Genomic DNA, 16,489 nt, shown 5'->3' with positions numbered 1-16,489 from the left:
TCCTCTATTCTCTGCACGCGTCACTCCAAAGTCAACAACAGCAAAGCTACAATGCTGTCCATTCCCTGCCATTAAACCTGACAGACACCGTGTGAAGAGCAGCTTTTAAGATTTCATGTATCCTGTATCTTTGGGTTGATATTTCAAAAGAAGAGACACATAATCAGTCATAAACCGCCTGTTAATGCAATGGCACATTGTACATCATAAACATAACCATAATCACAAAAAATATATATAAGACAGCACAACTGTTTTCAACACTGATATTGCTAATAGTCAGATTTTTTTTTTCTAGAGCATCAGATCCTAATATTAGAGTGATTCCTGAAGGATCATGTAACACTGAAGACTGGAGTAATGATGATGAACATACAGCTTTGATCACAGGAATACATTACAATATATATTCACAGTTACTTACTACAGTCACAATATTACCGTTTTACTGTATTTTTAAGGAAATACTGTATACGTATACACTCACCTAAAGGATTATTAGGAACACCATACTAATACTGTGTTTGACCCCCTTTCGCCTTCAGAACTGCCTTAATTCTACGTGGCATTGATTCAACAAGGTGCTGAAAGCATTCTTTAGAAATGTTGGCCCATATTGATAGGATAGCATCTTGCAGTTGATGGAGATTTGTGGGATGCACATCCAGGGCACGAAGCTCCCGTTCCACCACATCCCAAAGATGCTCTATTGGGTTGAGATCTGGTGACTGTGGGGGCCATTTTAGTACAGTGAACTCATTGTCATGTTCAAGAAACCAATTTGAAATGATTGGAGCTTTGTGACATGGTGCATTATCCTGCTGGAAGTAGCCATCAGAGGATGGGTACATGGTGGCCATAAAGGGATGGACATGGTCAGAAACAAAGCTCAGGTAGGCCGTGGCATTTAAACGATGCCCAATTGGCACTAAGGGGCCTAAAGTGTGCCAAGAAAACATCCCCCGCACCATTACACCACCACCACCAGCCTGCACAGTGGTAACAAGGCATGATGGATCCATGTTCTCATTCTGTTTACGCCAAATTCTGACTCTATCATCTGAATGTCTCAACAGAAATCGAGACTCATCAGACCAGGCAACATTTTTCCAGTCTTCAACTGTCCAATTCTGGTGAGCTCTTGCAAATTGTAGCCTCTTTTTCCTATTTGTAGTGGAGATGAGTGGTACCCGGTGGGGTCTTCTGCTGTTGTAGCCCATCCGCCTCAAGGTTGTGTGTGTTGTGGCTTCACAAATGCTTTGCTGCATACCTCGGTTGTAACGAGTGGTTATTTCAGTCAAAGTTGCTCTTCTATCAGCTTGAATCAGTCGGCCCATTCTCCTCTGACGTCTAGCATCAACAAGGCATTTCCGCCCACAGGACTGCCGCATACTGGATGTTTTTCCCTTTTCACACCATTCTCTGTAAACCCTAGAAATGGTTGTGCGTGAAAATCCCAGTAACTGAGCAGATTGTGAAATACTCAGACCGGCCCGTCTGGCACCAACAACCATGCCACGCTCAAAATTGCTTAAATCACCTTTCTTTCCCATTCTGACATTCAGTTTGGAGTTCAGGAGATTGTCTTGACCAGGACCACACCCCTAAATGCATTGAAGCAACTGCCATGTGATTGGTTAATTAGATGATTGCATTAATGAGAAATTGAACAGGTGTTCCTAATAATCCTTTAGGTGAGTGTATACTGTATATATAAAATGTATATAAAATATATATATTTTTTTGTAATATACAGCTTAATTAACATTTATATTTTATGCCTTGTAGAAATAATTTTAATGCCAATTAATCATTCTAATTACTGTCATCTCAATAATGAAAATCATTGTTTCCAGGCACAACACATGTAATACGTTTTTGCATTAAAATTTAAATTACGATTCAAATACTATCATGATGTACCGTTTAACTTGACAAATGCACTTTAATATACGAGAAAATCCTGTCACACTGCAAAAACCTTTAATGAATGCAAAAATAGGCTTAATTTTCTTTAAGCAAAAGCATTTAGTTCCAAATGTGACTTTGTTCATGAACGGGTGACTTTCATGAAACTCAAGAAATTTCCAAAGAACACTTTCTGTGATGGTAGAAAAAAAAATACAATGAGCAAAATAACAATATAACTGCATTTAAAGGAAAAGACTGCTGGGGAATGTAAAACTGTAAACCACACACACACACACGCACACGCACACACACACACACACACACACACACACACACACACACACGTACACACGTGTACACACGCACACGCACACACACACACACACACACACACACACACACACACACACTACACACGTGTACACACTCACATGTGTACATACACACACACACACACACACACACACACACACACACACACACACACACACACACACACATACACACACACACACAAAGACACACACACACACACATACACACACACACACAAAGACACACACACACACACACACACACACACATAAAGACACACACACACACACACACACATAAAGACACACACACACACACACACACACACACACACACACACACAGCTTGTAAAGTATTCTGAAACAGTCTCTGGAGAGTGTGTATCTAGCAGAATGAAAAGGCTTTGCTCTCTCAGCACAGAAGTGCATATTCGTCTCCTGTTCCTGATTGGTGTAGTGTTTACAGCTCTTGTCTAGCCTCCCCGCTGAGAACACTTTACAGTCATATCAGTGACAGTGAAACCGGCACATTATCTATATCGTTTTATTGGTAGTTGGCGGTTGACATCATTTTGGGAATGGGAGTGATTTTCGATTACACGGGATGTGTGGAGTACAGTGTCTTTCTCCTAAAGTCAGTTAAATGAAGGATCATGCAGTCAAATTAAGGCTTTTTACACGATTTTCAAACAACTTTTTTTACTTGCGCAATGTAGGCACGTTTTTTTTGCTATGTAATATAATAATAATAATTCCTAATTTCCTCATTACAGCACATCAAGGATCAAAGTGTGGAGTGCAGCTCTGTAAACTTTTCTTAGAAATCGTTGATAATGTGCAAAAATAGTTATTTGACTTATCTCCCATGTCTGGATTGAGAAGGTGCGCTAGCGAGTCACATTTCCACAGAACCCCCTCTGGATCAGTGTTATCCTCAAACCTGCCGTTAGAGAGGTAATGGCTCTCGCATTTGAAGAAGTCCTGCATGATAATTTGATTGGACCACATTTTCAAAGTACTGTTCTCATTAATGTAATTGACTTTGTGTGTGTCATTGTTCCACCATAAAGCATATGATTGTACTTCATCGCTTCTGCGTCCGCCATATGAGGGATGATTGCTCAACATCTCCATATGCATTATTCTTTATGTAAAATAGATACGCATGAAACTAGGCTGTGGCTTTTGTGAGGCTTTTCAACTCGTTAAGTCTTGAGCACATCTTTAAAAGCTCTGTGATGAGCAGGATTTTAGTTTATTTAAGAAAATATTTGATTGATTTAATTGCGTTTTTAAGGTTTTAATGAGAGGTACTGTTTAAATGTTATAGCTTTAGTTCGCCCCTTATAAAACCACAATTGTTCCATATGCATATGATCACACAAACTACACGAGACAAACGCGTCACCCTGGACCTTTATGATTCAGGAGCTTGGATTGGATCTCGTTTCCCACGTTGAGAACAATGGCCACTGATTCGCCAAAATTTGAGAGGTTCAGGGCATCAAATAAAATGTTTAAAATATATCCAAGAGTTTTGTTTGAGGCCGTTTGTATCAAGACTTGTTTTAACAGTGTTTACAACTACTACTGTGCCATGATTTGATAAAGTTTTCACTTTTCTGTGAATTGGTTTATTGTTGTAATGTTGTCCTATATAAGCGGTGTCATAAAACATCACATACCAAAGCTAAACTCTGGTTGGTTGTTTAACCTTTTGGACATGTCATTATTTTAGCAACTGTTTGTGCAGAAATGTTATACTTCACCTTTAGTGTTGTACTCTACAGTGTTTGTTAGAGCTGAACGATTAATCGGTGAAAGATTGCGATCTCGATTCCAAAACCCACACGATTTTATTTCCGAAATGACAACGATTAGGCCGTGTGTCCACCAAAGCGCTGTTTCACGCGGCTGCCGTATTTTTCCAAAAAAATTTAATGGGAGCGCCGCGTTTTTACTGGTCGCCGAGAGTTGAAGAATGTTCAACTGTGGGTAAAACGCAGCGCTCATCACTGTCACTTTTTACCCACTTTTTATCCAATCACAGTGGAGGAGGGGCGGGGCTAATACCACACCGACCAACTGTCGCAACCAGTGTTGCCAACTTAGCGCCTTTGTCGCTATTTTTAGGGACTTTTCAGACCCCTTTAGCGTAGGGCTGGGTAAAAAATACCGATTTCTCGATATTAATCGATTCTCATTTTTACGAATCGATATCGATTCTTAAATCTCAAGAATCGATTAGTCATCCTGTTTTCATTTGATGAATGAATGGAACATTGTAGCGCGCATCCCATCCAATAAATCGCAATAATCTTTGTGCTTTGGGTAACACTTTACTTGAAGGGGTGTGCATAAGACTAACATGACACCTTCAGAATCATGACATGACACATGTCATGAATATGAAGGAAGTTTTATGCATGTTTATGACAACTGTCATTAAGTGTCATTCGCTCAATTATGACATTTTTAATGCAAATATGACATTGTTTGAGATGTCTTTGTTATGAAAACTTGACATAAACCAATACATCATAACCTGTCAGTGTCTTTGTCATGACAACTTGACATTACTAAGACAACACAACCTGTCATAAACATGACATAACAGATTAATTATCAAACTTTAGAAAGCACTTAGCTTTATTGGTTAACATTACATTAAACTGTCAGGTGGTTGGTTTTGACATTGGCTGTCATGAAGCCATTATAACTGTTTAATGACAAATTCAATTTGTACCACTGTAGTCGAGGTCACGAAAAATATTCATTACACAGTTATAATGGCCTCATGACGGCAAATGTCAAAACCAACCACATGACAGTTTAACTTAATTTAATGTCAAGTTGTTATGACAAAGACACTGACAGGTTATGATGTTATGGTTTATGTCAAGTTGTCATAACAAAGACATCTTAAACAATGTCATATTTGCATTCAAAATGTCATTACTGAGCGAAAGACACTTAATGACAGTGGTCATAAACATGCATAAACCCTACTTCATATTCATGACATATGTCATGTCATGATTATGAAGGTGTCATGTCAGTCTTATGCACACCCCTTCAAGTAAAGTGTTACCGTGCTTTGTTACTATTGATACTAAATAAAGTCTCAAATTTCAAATTACATCCATTTTCTTACGAAATTCAAAAACATAAATAGCGTTTTGGCGCTGTGGCGTGAGATCGCTCTGGCTCAGCTCAAGAGAAGCAGCATCACATGATCTCCTCTTCCGCCTTAATACCAGTTACAGCGCGAAATAAACATGAATGAACGTCTGAAAGTGTGTTAAAAGAGAGTACAACTTATCGAAATCCGTATCTTTCACATGGAATCGCTCAATCACTGTTTCAACCGTGGAAAGACGTCAGTAATACAGCGTCATGTAACGTCACATTTACCTCAGAAAAACCATATGTGACCATAAACTCGTTAGTCAGCTAGAAATATTAACTCTAAAGAGGAGCATTTTGCTAAATATACCATATTACATATTCATTATAATTTTTAATGTTCTTTTAATATTTAATGCATGTTTGAATAAATCTGGCAAGTTTTTATGACAGCCACCATTTAAATATTTATATTTCATATAACTTTATTATTATAAAAATAAATAAAAGTGTAATTTAAGTGTTTGTATAGCTACAAATCAGTTAATTTTTCCCTTCAATGTTATAGTAGGCTAATGAAGCCTATAGGCTACAACTGACTCCCATAGTTTACAGCATTAGTTAAGAGATTTGTTTTCCTTGAGAAAATGTGCCATGTATTGTACCTGATATCCAAAATAATCAATATTGAATCGAATCGGAATCCGAATCGAATTGCAAGCTTGTGAATCGAAATCGAATCGAATTGTGAAATTTGTGTCAATACCCAGCCCTACTTTACCGACATTTTTAAAAAAAAGCGACTAGCGACAATTTTAGCGACTTTTTGGACAAACCTCAGTAACCTCCAAATGTTATCTGCTTTTCTTTTGTTTTATATTTAAAGAATTTAGTTTGACCATTTTAATTTGATTTATTTTCTTGTGCTTATTACTTGTAACACTATCACAGAGCTTAGTTCATCCGGTTCCCTCTCTCAATTCAGATAATGTTCCACATAGGCCTATAAAAAATGTAATCATTCACTATATTATAGCTACTCGTTCTATTGTCTGACAACAAAAAAAAAATAGGAAATGAGAACAGCTTTATTTGACATTCGGCTATATTATATGAAATGAGTGCACCTCTGTCCCTCTAGGGGGGTTCAGGGGCATGCTCCCCCGTAAGAAAATGTTGTGCTTTTTAATGTTAAATTCATCAATCTGGTGCAGTTTGAGAGTTAAAAATAAAGAGCTCCAACCCATATTCAGTGTGCAAATTGAACAAAGAAAAACTCAAAACTCTTTTAGTTGTGATATAGTGTCTGTCTACATTACACTACTACATAATAATAGTTATAATATTAATCCCATGGCAGTAATAGCCATATGTTGTAAAACAAATGCACTGAAAAATAAAAGCATAAATAGTTTCGTACTAATTTCTATACAGAGATAAGCACATGATCTTTTATTTTGACGGAAACGGCATCAAGCTTTTATTTTGAAGAAAAACATTCTAATAAAATGCGTAATCGTCAAATATGCAGATGTGTAATGCGTAACTAGTGTGTTCCTACACAGCCTAAGTGTTGTGACAGTAGCCTAGTTCTGCTCACCACAGTTCTCTGCACTCACTCATCTCTCTCCTTATCCTCCTCACTATCCTCACTCATCTCTCTCCTTATCCTCCTCACTATCCTCACTCATCTCTCTCCTTATCCTCCTCTCTATCCTCACTCATCTCTCTCCTTATCCTCCTCTATCCTCACTCATCTCTCTCCTTATCCTCCTCTCTATCCTCACTCATCTCTCTCCTTATCCTCCTCACTATCCTCACTCATCTCTCTCCTTATCCTCCTCACTATCCTCACTCATCTCTCTCCTTATCCTCCTCACTATCCTCACTCATCTCTCTCCTTATCCTCCTCACTATCCTCACTCATCTCTCTCCTTATCCTCCTCACTATCCTCACTCATCTCTCTCCTTATCCTCCTCTCTATCCTCACTCATCTCTCTCCTTATCCTCCTCACTATCCTCACTCATCTCTCTCCTTATCCTCCTCACTATCCTCACTCATCTCTCTCCTTATCCTCCTCACTATCCTCACTCATCTCTCTCCTTATCCTCCTCACTATCCTCACTCATCTCTCTCCTTATCCTCCTCACTATCCTCACTCATCTCTCTCCTTATCCTCCTCACTATCCTCACTCATCTCTCTCCTTATCCTCCTCACTATCCTCACTCATCTCTCTCCTTATCCTCCTCACTATCCTCACTCATCTCTCTCCTTATCCTCCTCACTATCCTCACTCATCTCTCTCCTTATCCTCCTCACTATCCTCACTCATCTCTCTCCTTATCCTCCTCACTATCCTCACTCATCTCTCTCCTTATCCTCCTCACTATCCTCACTCATCTCTCTCCTTATCCTCCTCACTATCCTCACTCATCTCTCTCCTTATCCTCCTCACTATCCTCACTCATCTCTCTCCTTATCCTCCTCACTATCCTCACTCATCTCTCTCCTTATCCTCCTCACTATCCTCACTCATCTCTCTCCTTATCCTCCTCACTATCCTCACTCATCTCTCTCCTTATCCTCCTCACTATCCTCACTCATCTCTCTCCTTATCCTCCTCACTATCCTCACTCATCTCTCTCCTTATCCTCCTCACTATCCTCACTCATCTCTCTCCTTATCCTCCTCACTATCCTCACTCATCTCTCTCCTTATCCTCCTCACTATCCTCACTCATCTCTCTCCTTATCCTCCTCACTATCCTCACTCATCTCTCTCCTTATCCTCCTCACTATCCTCACTCATCTCTCTCCTTATCCTCCTCACTATCCTCACTCATCTCTCTCCTTATCCTCCTCACTATCCTCACTCATCTCTCTCCTTATCCTCCTCACTATCCTCACTCATCTCTCTCCTTATCCTCCTCACTATCCTCACTCATCTCTCTCCTTATCCTCCTCACTATCCTCACTCATCTCTCTCCTTATCCTCCTCACTATCCTCACTCATCTCTCTCCTTATCCTCCTCACTATCCTCACTCATCTCTCTCCTTATCCTCCTCACTATCCTCACTCATCTCTCTCCTTATCCTCCTCACTATCCTCACTCATCTCTCTCCTTATCCTCCTCACTATCCTCACTCATCTCTCTCCTTATCCTCCTCACTATCCTCACTCATCTCTCTCCTTATCCTCCTCACTATCCTCACTCATCTCTCTCCTTATCCTCCTCACTATCCTCACTCATCTCTCTCCTTATCCTCCTCACTATCCTCACTCATCTCTCTCCTTATCCTCCTCACTATCCTCACTCATCTCTCTCCTTATCCTCCTCACTATCCTCACTCATCTCTCTCCTTATCCTCCTCACTATCCTCACTCATCTCTCTCCTTATCCTCCTCACTATCCTCACTCATCTCTCTCCTTATCCTCCTCACTATCCTCACTCATCTCTCTCCTTATCCTCCTCACTATCCTCACTCATCTCTCTCCTTATCCTCCTCACTATCCTCACTCATCTCTCTCCTTATCCTCCTCACTATCCTCACTCATCTCTCTCCTTATCCTCCTCACTATCCTCACTCATCTCTCTCCTTATCCTCCTCACTATCCTCACTCATCTCTCTCCTTATCCTCCTCACTATCCTCACTCATCTCTCTCCTTATCCTCCTCACTATCCTCACTCATCTCTCTCCTTATCCTCCTCACTATCCTCACTCATCTCTCTCCTTATCCTCCTCACTATCCTCACTCATCTCTCTCCTTATCCTCCTCACTATCCTCACTCATCTCTCTCCTTATCCTCCTCACTATCCTCACTCATCTCTCTCCTTATCCTCCTCACTATCCTCACTCATCTCTCTCCTTATCCTCCTCTATCCTCACTCATCTCTCTCCTTATCCTCCTCACTATCCTCACTCATCTCTCTCCTTATCCTCCTCACTATCCTCACTCATCTCTCTCCTTATCCTCCTCACTATCCTCACTCATCTCTCTCCTTATCCTCCTCACTATCCTCACTCATCTCTCTCCTTATCCTCCTCACTATCCTCACTCATCTCTCTCCTTATCCTCCTCACTATCCTCACTCATCTCTCTCCTTATCCTCCTCACTATCCTCACTCATCTCTCTCCTTATCCTCCTCACTATCCTCACTCATCTCTCTCCTTATCCTCCTCACTATCCCCTCACTCATCTCTCTCCTTATCCTCCTCACTATCCTCACTCATCTCTCTCCTTATCCTCCTCACTATCCTCACTCATCTCTCTCCTTATCCTCCTCACTATCCTCACTCATCTCTCTCCTTATCCTCCTCACTATCCTCACTCATCTCTCTCCTTATCCTCCTCACTATCCTCAATCATCTCTCTCCTTATCCTCCTCTATCCTCACTCATCTCTCTCCTTATCCTCCTCACTATCCTCACTCATCTCTCTCCTTATCCTCCTCACTATCCTCACTCATCTCTCTCCTTATCCTCCTCACTATCCTCACTCATCTCTCTCCTTATCCTCCTCACTATCCTCACTCATCTCTCTCCTTATCCTCCTCTATCCTCACTCATCTCTCTCCTTATCCTCCTCACTATCCTCACTCATCTCTCTCCTTATCCTCCTCTCTATCCTCACTCATCTCTCTCCTTATCCTCCTCACTATCCTCACTCATCTCTCTCCTTATCCTCCTCACTATCCTCACTCATCTCTCTCCTTATCCTCCTCACTATCCTCACTCATCTCTCTCCTTATCCTCCTCACTATCCTCACTCATCTCTCTCCTTATCCTCCTCTATCCTCACTCATCTCTCTCCTTATCCTCCTCACTATCCTCACTCATCTCTCTCCTTATCCTCCTCACTATCCTCACTCATCTCTCTCCTTATCCTCCTCTATCCTCATCAGACACTTGAAGGGCCTCTGAAGTTTCTTTTTTCACGCTATTTCTCTGCACATTCCTTGCGTTTCTTCTCCATCGCTCTGACTATTTTGACAGATACACACTGACACTGCTCGCTCACTCAGAGCTCAAAGGGGGAGGAGTTTAAAGATGTGATTGGACCAGCCCAGTGTCAATCAAGAAAATAACCAATGGGCCGCTGATCTACGCGTTTCATCATGCGCCGGTCTGTGAGAAAAAGAAAAACCTACGCTGACTTTTTTGTCCAATGCATTACACCGGCACAAAGATCCCAGAGCCGCCAATTAAACAAAACTAAACGCAATGGGCCGCCGATGTGCGAGTTTTATGGGCCGTTCAGACAAAAAAAAAAAAAAAAAAAATTAAGTATGAGATGTATCGGCCCACAAACCACGTCGGCCCACCGGGCAAATGCCAGCAATTAATATTTTTTCAGAACCTCTAGTAAATTACATGTTTTTGTTAAGTTGTCTGTTCGGAATCAGGGGAGAATATAAAAAAAGAAAAAAAAAGAAAGGGATTCTCAGTTTAACCAGAATTTAATTTTTATCCCCTTTCTTTGTTTCTAATGTAATCTCTCTCTCTCTCTCTCTCTCTCTCTCTCTCTCTCTCTCTCTCTCTCTCTCTCTCTCTCTCTCTCTCTCTCTCTCTCTCTCTCTCTCTCTCTCTCTCTCTCTCTCTCTCTCTCTCTCTCTCTCTCTCTCTCTCTCTCTCTCTCTCTCTCTCTCTATCTCTCTCTCAGCTGTTTGAGTTTCTCGGTCCTCAGGGGTTTGAGATGATCTCCATGCTCCTTCAGAGAAGGTCAGACATCGTGGACTCTCTTTTGTCCTTCCCGTCGGATTGCCGATCTTCCATCATGTCAGGTGAGCTCAGTAGCAACTTCCCAGGCCTTCACAGCTTAAACATGGCAACAGGGCCGGCCATGACCAATTTGCTGCCCTAGGCAAGATTTTACCTCTGGTGCCCCATGCATTACAGCCCATTTCACCCCATCATTGTGTTGGTGATTATTTAGTCAATATATATATATATATAGCAAGAGCATTACACCTAGCATTCAAGTTAAGTCCCCTTTATTTTTATATAGCGCTTTTTAGCCTACAATACAGATTATTTCAAGGCAGCGTTACAGTGATAACAGGAAAATAATGCAACAAAGTTTGCTTCTCCAGTACAGCAGATCTAGAAGAAAATAGTGTCATAATCCAGCTTAAGTATGTTCAGTGATGGTTTATTTTGTTGTAAAAAAATATTAATTTATTTAATTTATATATAGCCGCTCTGGATAAAACAGTGACGTCATCGTCCAAATGTCATTCATGCACAAACTATTCATTGAGCACTATAGCAAAAGTGTTTGTTTGGGAGTTGATGGCAGCAATCTTCCACTAAATTATGCACGGTTCATGTTTTCAACATGAATGAAACTGCGAAATGTCTTCTTTAATGTGAATTTTACATAAAACATAATAAACCTGTAGCCTATAAATATCGTTAATAATTTTGGCAAATAAATTTAAAAAATGCCATATATTCACCTCAAAACTGCACAACTGTATAGTAAAACATTAATTAATAAAAGTGATCGTAAATGCGTCTAAAAAAAAAATGCAAATCGCATTGTGTGGGGGATCTGAAGAACTCAGAACTACTGTTAGCATAAAGTTATAAGGTAAAATAACTGCCATTATGATTATAGTCTTACTACTATGCAATTAGATAAACTGTTCATTCATTACATCACTTTACCTCTGTCTTTATCCCCTTGTAGCCTCTTCTCTTTGGCACTGTATCTATCGCAGGCTATAATGCTAATTTAAATGTGTCATGTAAATTCGGCCATCCGTCACAATGAGGAAACTTTCCCCGTGTCTCGAGCTGGCGCGAGCTGCCCGGCCCGTTTCTAGTGCTTGAGTGTGTTAAGCGCCCGCTAACGAAAGCAATGCTGTCTACATTGGATGCGGCGAGGGGCGACGCTACACAACAAATGACCCACAGTAAACTGATCTCGCGTCTTTTAATACCACTGTCTTAAGTTAACGTGTTGCGTTCATATTATGTGCTCATCTGCTTTTCTGTAGTATGCATTATTGTGTTTACTAAGTTTGATAATATCATTCAAAATTATCAAATCAAATTAATGAATTAAAATTAATAAAAAATACCAATTTATTGCAAAATGTCTGTATAAAGTGTTTTGAATTATCACTAACCATCCCTTATTTTGTTCAATTATTTGAATGATCAAATACTGAGTAACAAAAATGTTTGCATTGTGTTCCCTTTCTAACCAAATGCTATAGTTTGATTGTAATCATAATGCAAAACCTGATACTTATCTAAAAAAAATTGTTAAAAAAAATAAAGTAGTCTTTTAGAATATCTAAATGTATATCTAAAAACAAAAAACAAAAAAAAAAACGAATAAGATAGAGAAATCATGTCTTAAACAACAATAGGAATCAAAAAGCCTTTCTATGTTTATATAGGAAGCTATAGGCTGGTACAGGACATTGCACACATGTAACTATTTTTAAAGCCACTAGATGGCGCTCTTCTATTTGAACATTTTTTTTTTAGGCTGGCACTCTATTTTGATGTGAAATGTTGCATTTATTGAAAAAAATAAAAAATAAATATAAAATAAATATATATATATATTAATTCTAATGGAAAAAATAGCTCATAAAAATGATATAATTAATGCAAAGTATCATAAAAAACTCTAAAAAATCTAAATAATAATCAGAAAATATTATAGAAAAAACATATATTTGATTGGCTATCCTGGGAAAAAATAAAGTTTTTGACCGGGAGGAAGCTAAGTGTAACCCATTTACGAAGAAGCCCAGAGGGTTAAGCCATGTTAGCGTTTCAGAACATCCACGAGGAGCCGGGTTTCGTGACATCATCGCGTACAATAGAAGTCCCATTTCATTGGCTATAGGCGGCAACCAATAAAACAGCTCCGTCGAACACCCCCGCTCCCGCCCCCCTCTCTCTCTCTCTCTCTCTCGCCGCCACTGAGTTGCAAGTGCACAAATCAGTTTCGCGCCTCATATATCGCGAAAAGAGTAGCAAAAGTCAAGGCACGAAATTTGAACTTGCAGTGACAGATTTGAGAAGTTGCAAGTGCCAATTTGAGGTTGTACTGCGAATTTGAATGTTAGAAGAAGTGCAAATATATTTTACATGTTTGTGATTGTCGTTGTATTTCTGTGAATGGCATTTTACACATTTGTGACTGCTCGTCTGCAGCTTCAGATTCAGAATACAGGTGTGTGACTATTGTCTGCGAGTGCAAATCTCAGCGTTCAACTTCAGATTTTTATTTTACAGGTTTTCACATCGGAGCTGTGAGTGTAAATGTTCACATACAAGTGCGAATATTTATTGTACAAGTTCTCAAATTCACATCTACGTGCTCTCAAGTTTAGCTACTGATTTACCTTCATATATTCACACCTGCCTTGTTTGGTTCGATTGAATCGAACTCTAGTTCGTTTCCCCCTTTGGTGCGGACCTTTTGGGCAGGTGTGAATACAGCAATCGAACTCGGGTGCGGACCAAACAGCCGAACCGAGACCCAGCTGAAGAGGTGGTCTCGGTACGGTTCCAATCGAACTCTGGTACGGTTCGTTTACGGTGTGAACATGAACCGACCCAATTGCAAGGAAGCACTGCGCCTTTGAGTTAACAGGCTTCCGTAGTCGGAGTTGTGTTATGGGAAAGTGATCTGTTGTAGCCTACTACATTTGATAAAATGAGTCGTGGTTTGACCTGGAGCTTCGAAGAGACGAGCTGCCTTATTAACATTTGGGCAGATGCCCATGTAGCACAGCTGCTGGAGAGGACACATCAAAATACTGATGTGTTCAACATGTTTACGGTGAAGGAGAGGGGATATGGGAGGTCTCCCGCACAGTGCCGCGTTAAAGTAAAAACACTTCGGCAACATTACTTGAGAATCCTTGTCCAATGAATGGACGACCTTAGCACACGTGTGGTTTTGTTTACAAATTTTGGTTCACTTGCAAAAAGAGCAGTGTGAAAGCGAACCGTACCAAAAAAAATACAATTATTTGGTCCGGACCAAAGCAAGTGAACTATCGGACTTTCCTGGTGTGAATACACCCTTAGTTAAGTTTTTGTGGAGTTGTTTTGCTTTATTTTGTAGTATTTCGAATTAATGGTTTTAAAATAGCATTAGTAAAAAAATAGTTTTTTAAAATTCACTCGTTCACTCATTTTGGCGCCCCTATTGAGTGGTGGCGCCCCTAGCATTTGCCGGCCCTGCATGGCAAAGATCTCCTCATCTAAACATTTCCAGCAACACCGGTTTTGCATTTAAATAACTATGAGCAATGTTGAATTAATCGCACTAACAGTCAATAGGTTTGGACATGTTACATTTGTTTGTAATTTGGTATGATTTAACTATGAACAAAAACACAATGCCTCTGTCGACGGTGGTTTCATTAAAATTGCAGAACATAACTCTTGATAGTGTTTTAGCTGTAATAATACTTTTGTCAAAACTAGCAGATACCAAACACGCGAGACACCAGAATGTATGGTTACAACATTGACAATTTCAGGAGGAAGTCATTTTCCGTACACAGTATGAGCATTTAGTGGAGTCACCTCATGCATCACTCATTACAATTTACAGTGTATATCTGTTTAACTCAATTTCACGTACTTTATTTTTTTTAATTTAAGTTTGCATTGTTGTAATTAATCCTAGAGATTTTTGGTTTGGTTCATGGCTTGGACGACTTTTGGGATATTTTGTCTCGTTTCTCACTAAATTCTCAGTTTTATGCTTAAAACAAGCAAAGCAAAAAATAACATAATTCAAGTAGATACATCTTGAGTAGATTAAAAAAAGTGTGGAGTCCACTCATAATGCATAATAATAACTCATTATGCGATGCAAATAGTGGGAAGTCTAATCCGAATCTTTAAGCCATACTCTTCTAGCGAACAGTAATCTTCGTGTCCTTTGACTTTGAGCACTTTTGCATGGCAAAGTTAAGTTTAAAAACAAAGAAAGAGCATTTGAAAGAGAGGAGAGAGTGAATGAAAGGGAGCTGGAGAGAAATACGACCACTGACCCTTAAACCTCCATAAAGCTTTACAGCCGCCACTTCTCCAAACACTGTGCGTGCGTTAGTCTTTAGGCGTCGTCTATTAACCTTCCCTTCCTGATGAGCAGCTGTTCGTCTGAGCTCTGGATGCTGAGGGTCAGGGTTTACTGTACCGGCACGTCATGCACATCAGAGATCCAGGGCGACTCGTCCGTCCCACACTTGACCACAACACTGTTTAGATCAGAAAATCAATCTCTCACACGTTCTCTGTCTGTACCTCTGACAACTTTAGTTGGTTTAGGTTTTAATTAAAGGCTGCGTGCCTTTATAAAAGCTGTTTGTGTGTGGAAATTTAATTAATTAAAGCAGACTATAAATGGGTATTATTATGTTTGGATTGTGTTTATCGTTAATAATTGGTGTAGATCCAGTTAGAAGTGTCATATACTGAGCGTTTAGCGTTTACTCGTTACTCATATTGACCGCTTTACTATGGGACCCACAAAGGGAAATTTCCTATTTGTAGCCATTTATAGAAAACAATAAATAAATCAGTGGGTTTTTTTGTCCCCACGTAAAACCTGACAGTATAATTTTCAGGTTTACACTTTACAGTAAGCTCACATTTATAAACTTATTAACATTATTTATCTATATTAGTTAACATTAACCAACTGAGATTAATATATGTATTAGAGGTATTTTTCATTGTTAGTTAATGTCAACATTTACATCTTATTTTATTTAATGGACCTTATTGTTAGAAATAACAATGAAAGTTGTATTTTTTTTTATCAGCTAACGTTAACCAAGATTAATAAATACTGTAACAAATGTATTGTTCATTGCTAGTTAATGTCAGTTAATGCTTTAACAAGCGTTAACTAATAAAACCTTATTAGTTTAAAAGTGTTACCATTGTATAAATGGCCTTATGAACAAAATAATGTATATTTAGCATATAGAGAATTATTACCAAAAGAGATCTGATATTTAAAGCCAGCATGAAATGGAAATTCATTATATTTTCTTAATGCTGTTTTATTGATCTTATGGTGAACAAGTAATTTATGCATGTTTAGTTTTTTAATTTAGAATATCATAACTCTGACATATTAC

The 16,489-nt window shown here is 39.3% G+C and overlaps 1 protein-coding gene across 1 annotated transcript in view; it reads left to right on the top strand.

Moving 5' to 3' along the window:
• Positions 1–16,489, top strand: part of LOC130085712 (activating signal cointegrator 1 complex subunit 3-like) — a 65,748-nt gene that overhangs the window by 29,921 nt on the left and 19,338 nt on the right. The window contains exon 5 of the mRNA XM_056251626.1: positions 11,020–11,140. Within this exon, the coding sequence (XP_056107601.1) occupies positions 11,020–11,140 (121 nt within the window). The remainder of the gene's footprint in view (positions 1–11,019; positions 11,141–16,489) is intronic.

Source organism: Rhinichthys klamathensis, unplaced genomic scaffold (genome assembly GCF_029890125.1).
Source record: "Rhinichthys klamathensis goyatoka isolate OS25496 unplaced genomic scaffold, OSU_Roscu_1.1 h1tg000087l_1, whole genome shotgun sequence".
In the NCBI taxonomy this organism is placed as follows: Eukaryota; Metazoa; Chordata; class Actinopteri; order Cypriniformes; family Leuciscidae; genus Rhinichthys; species Rhinichthys klamathensis.
The sequence above is the reverse complement of the archived record's forward strand: the minus strand, read 5'-3'. Positions and strand labels throughout refer to the sequence as shown.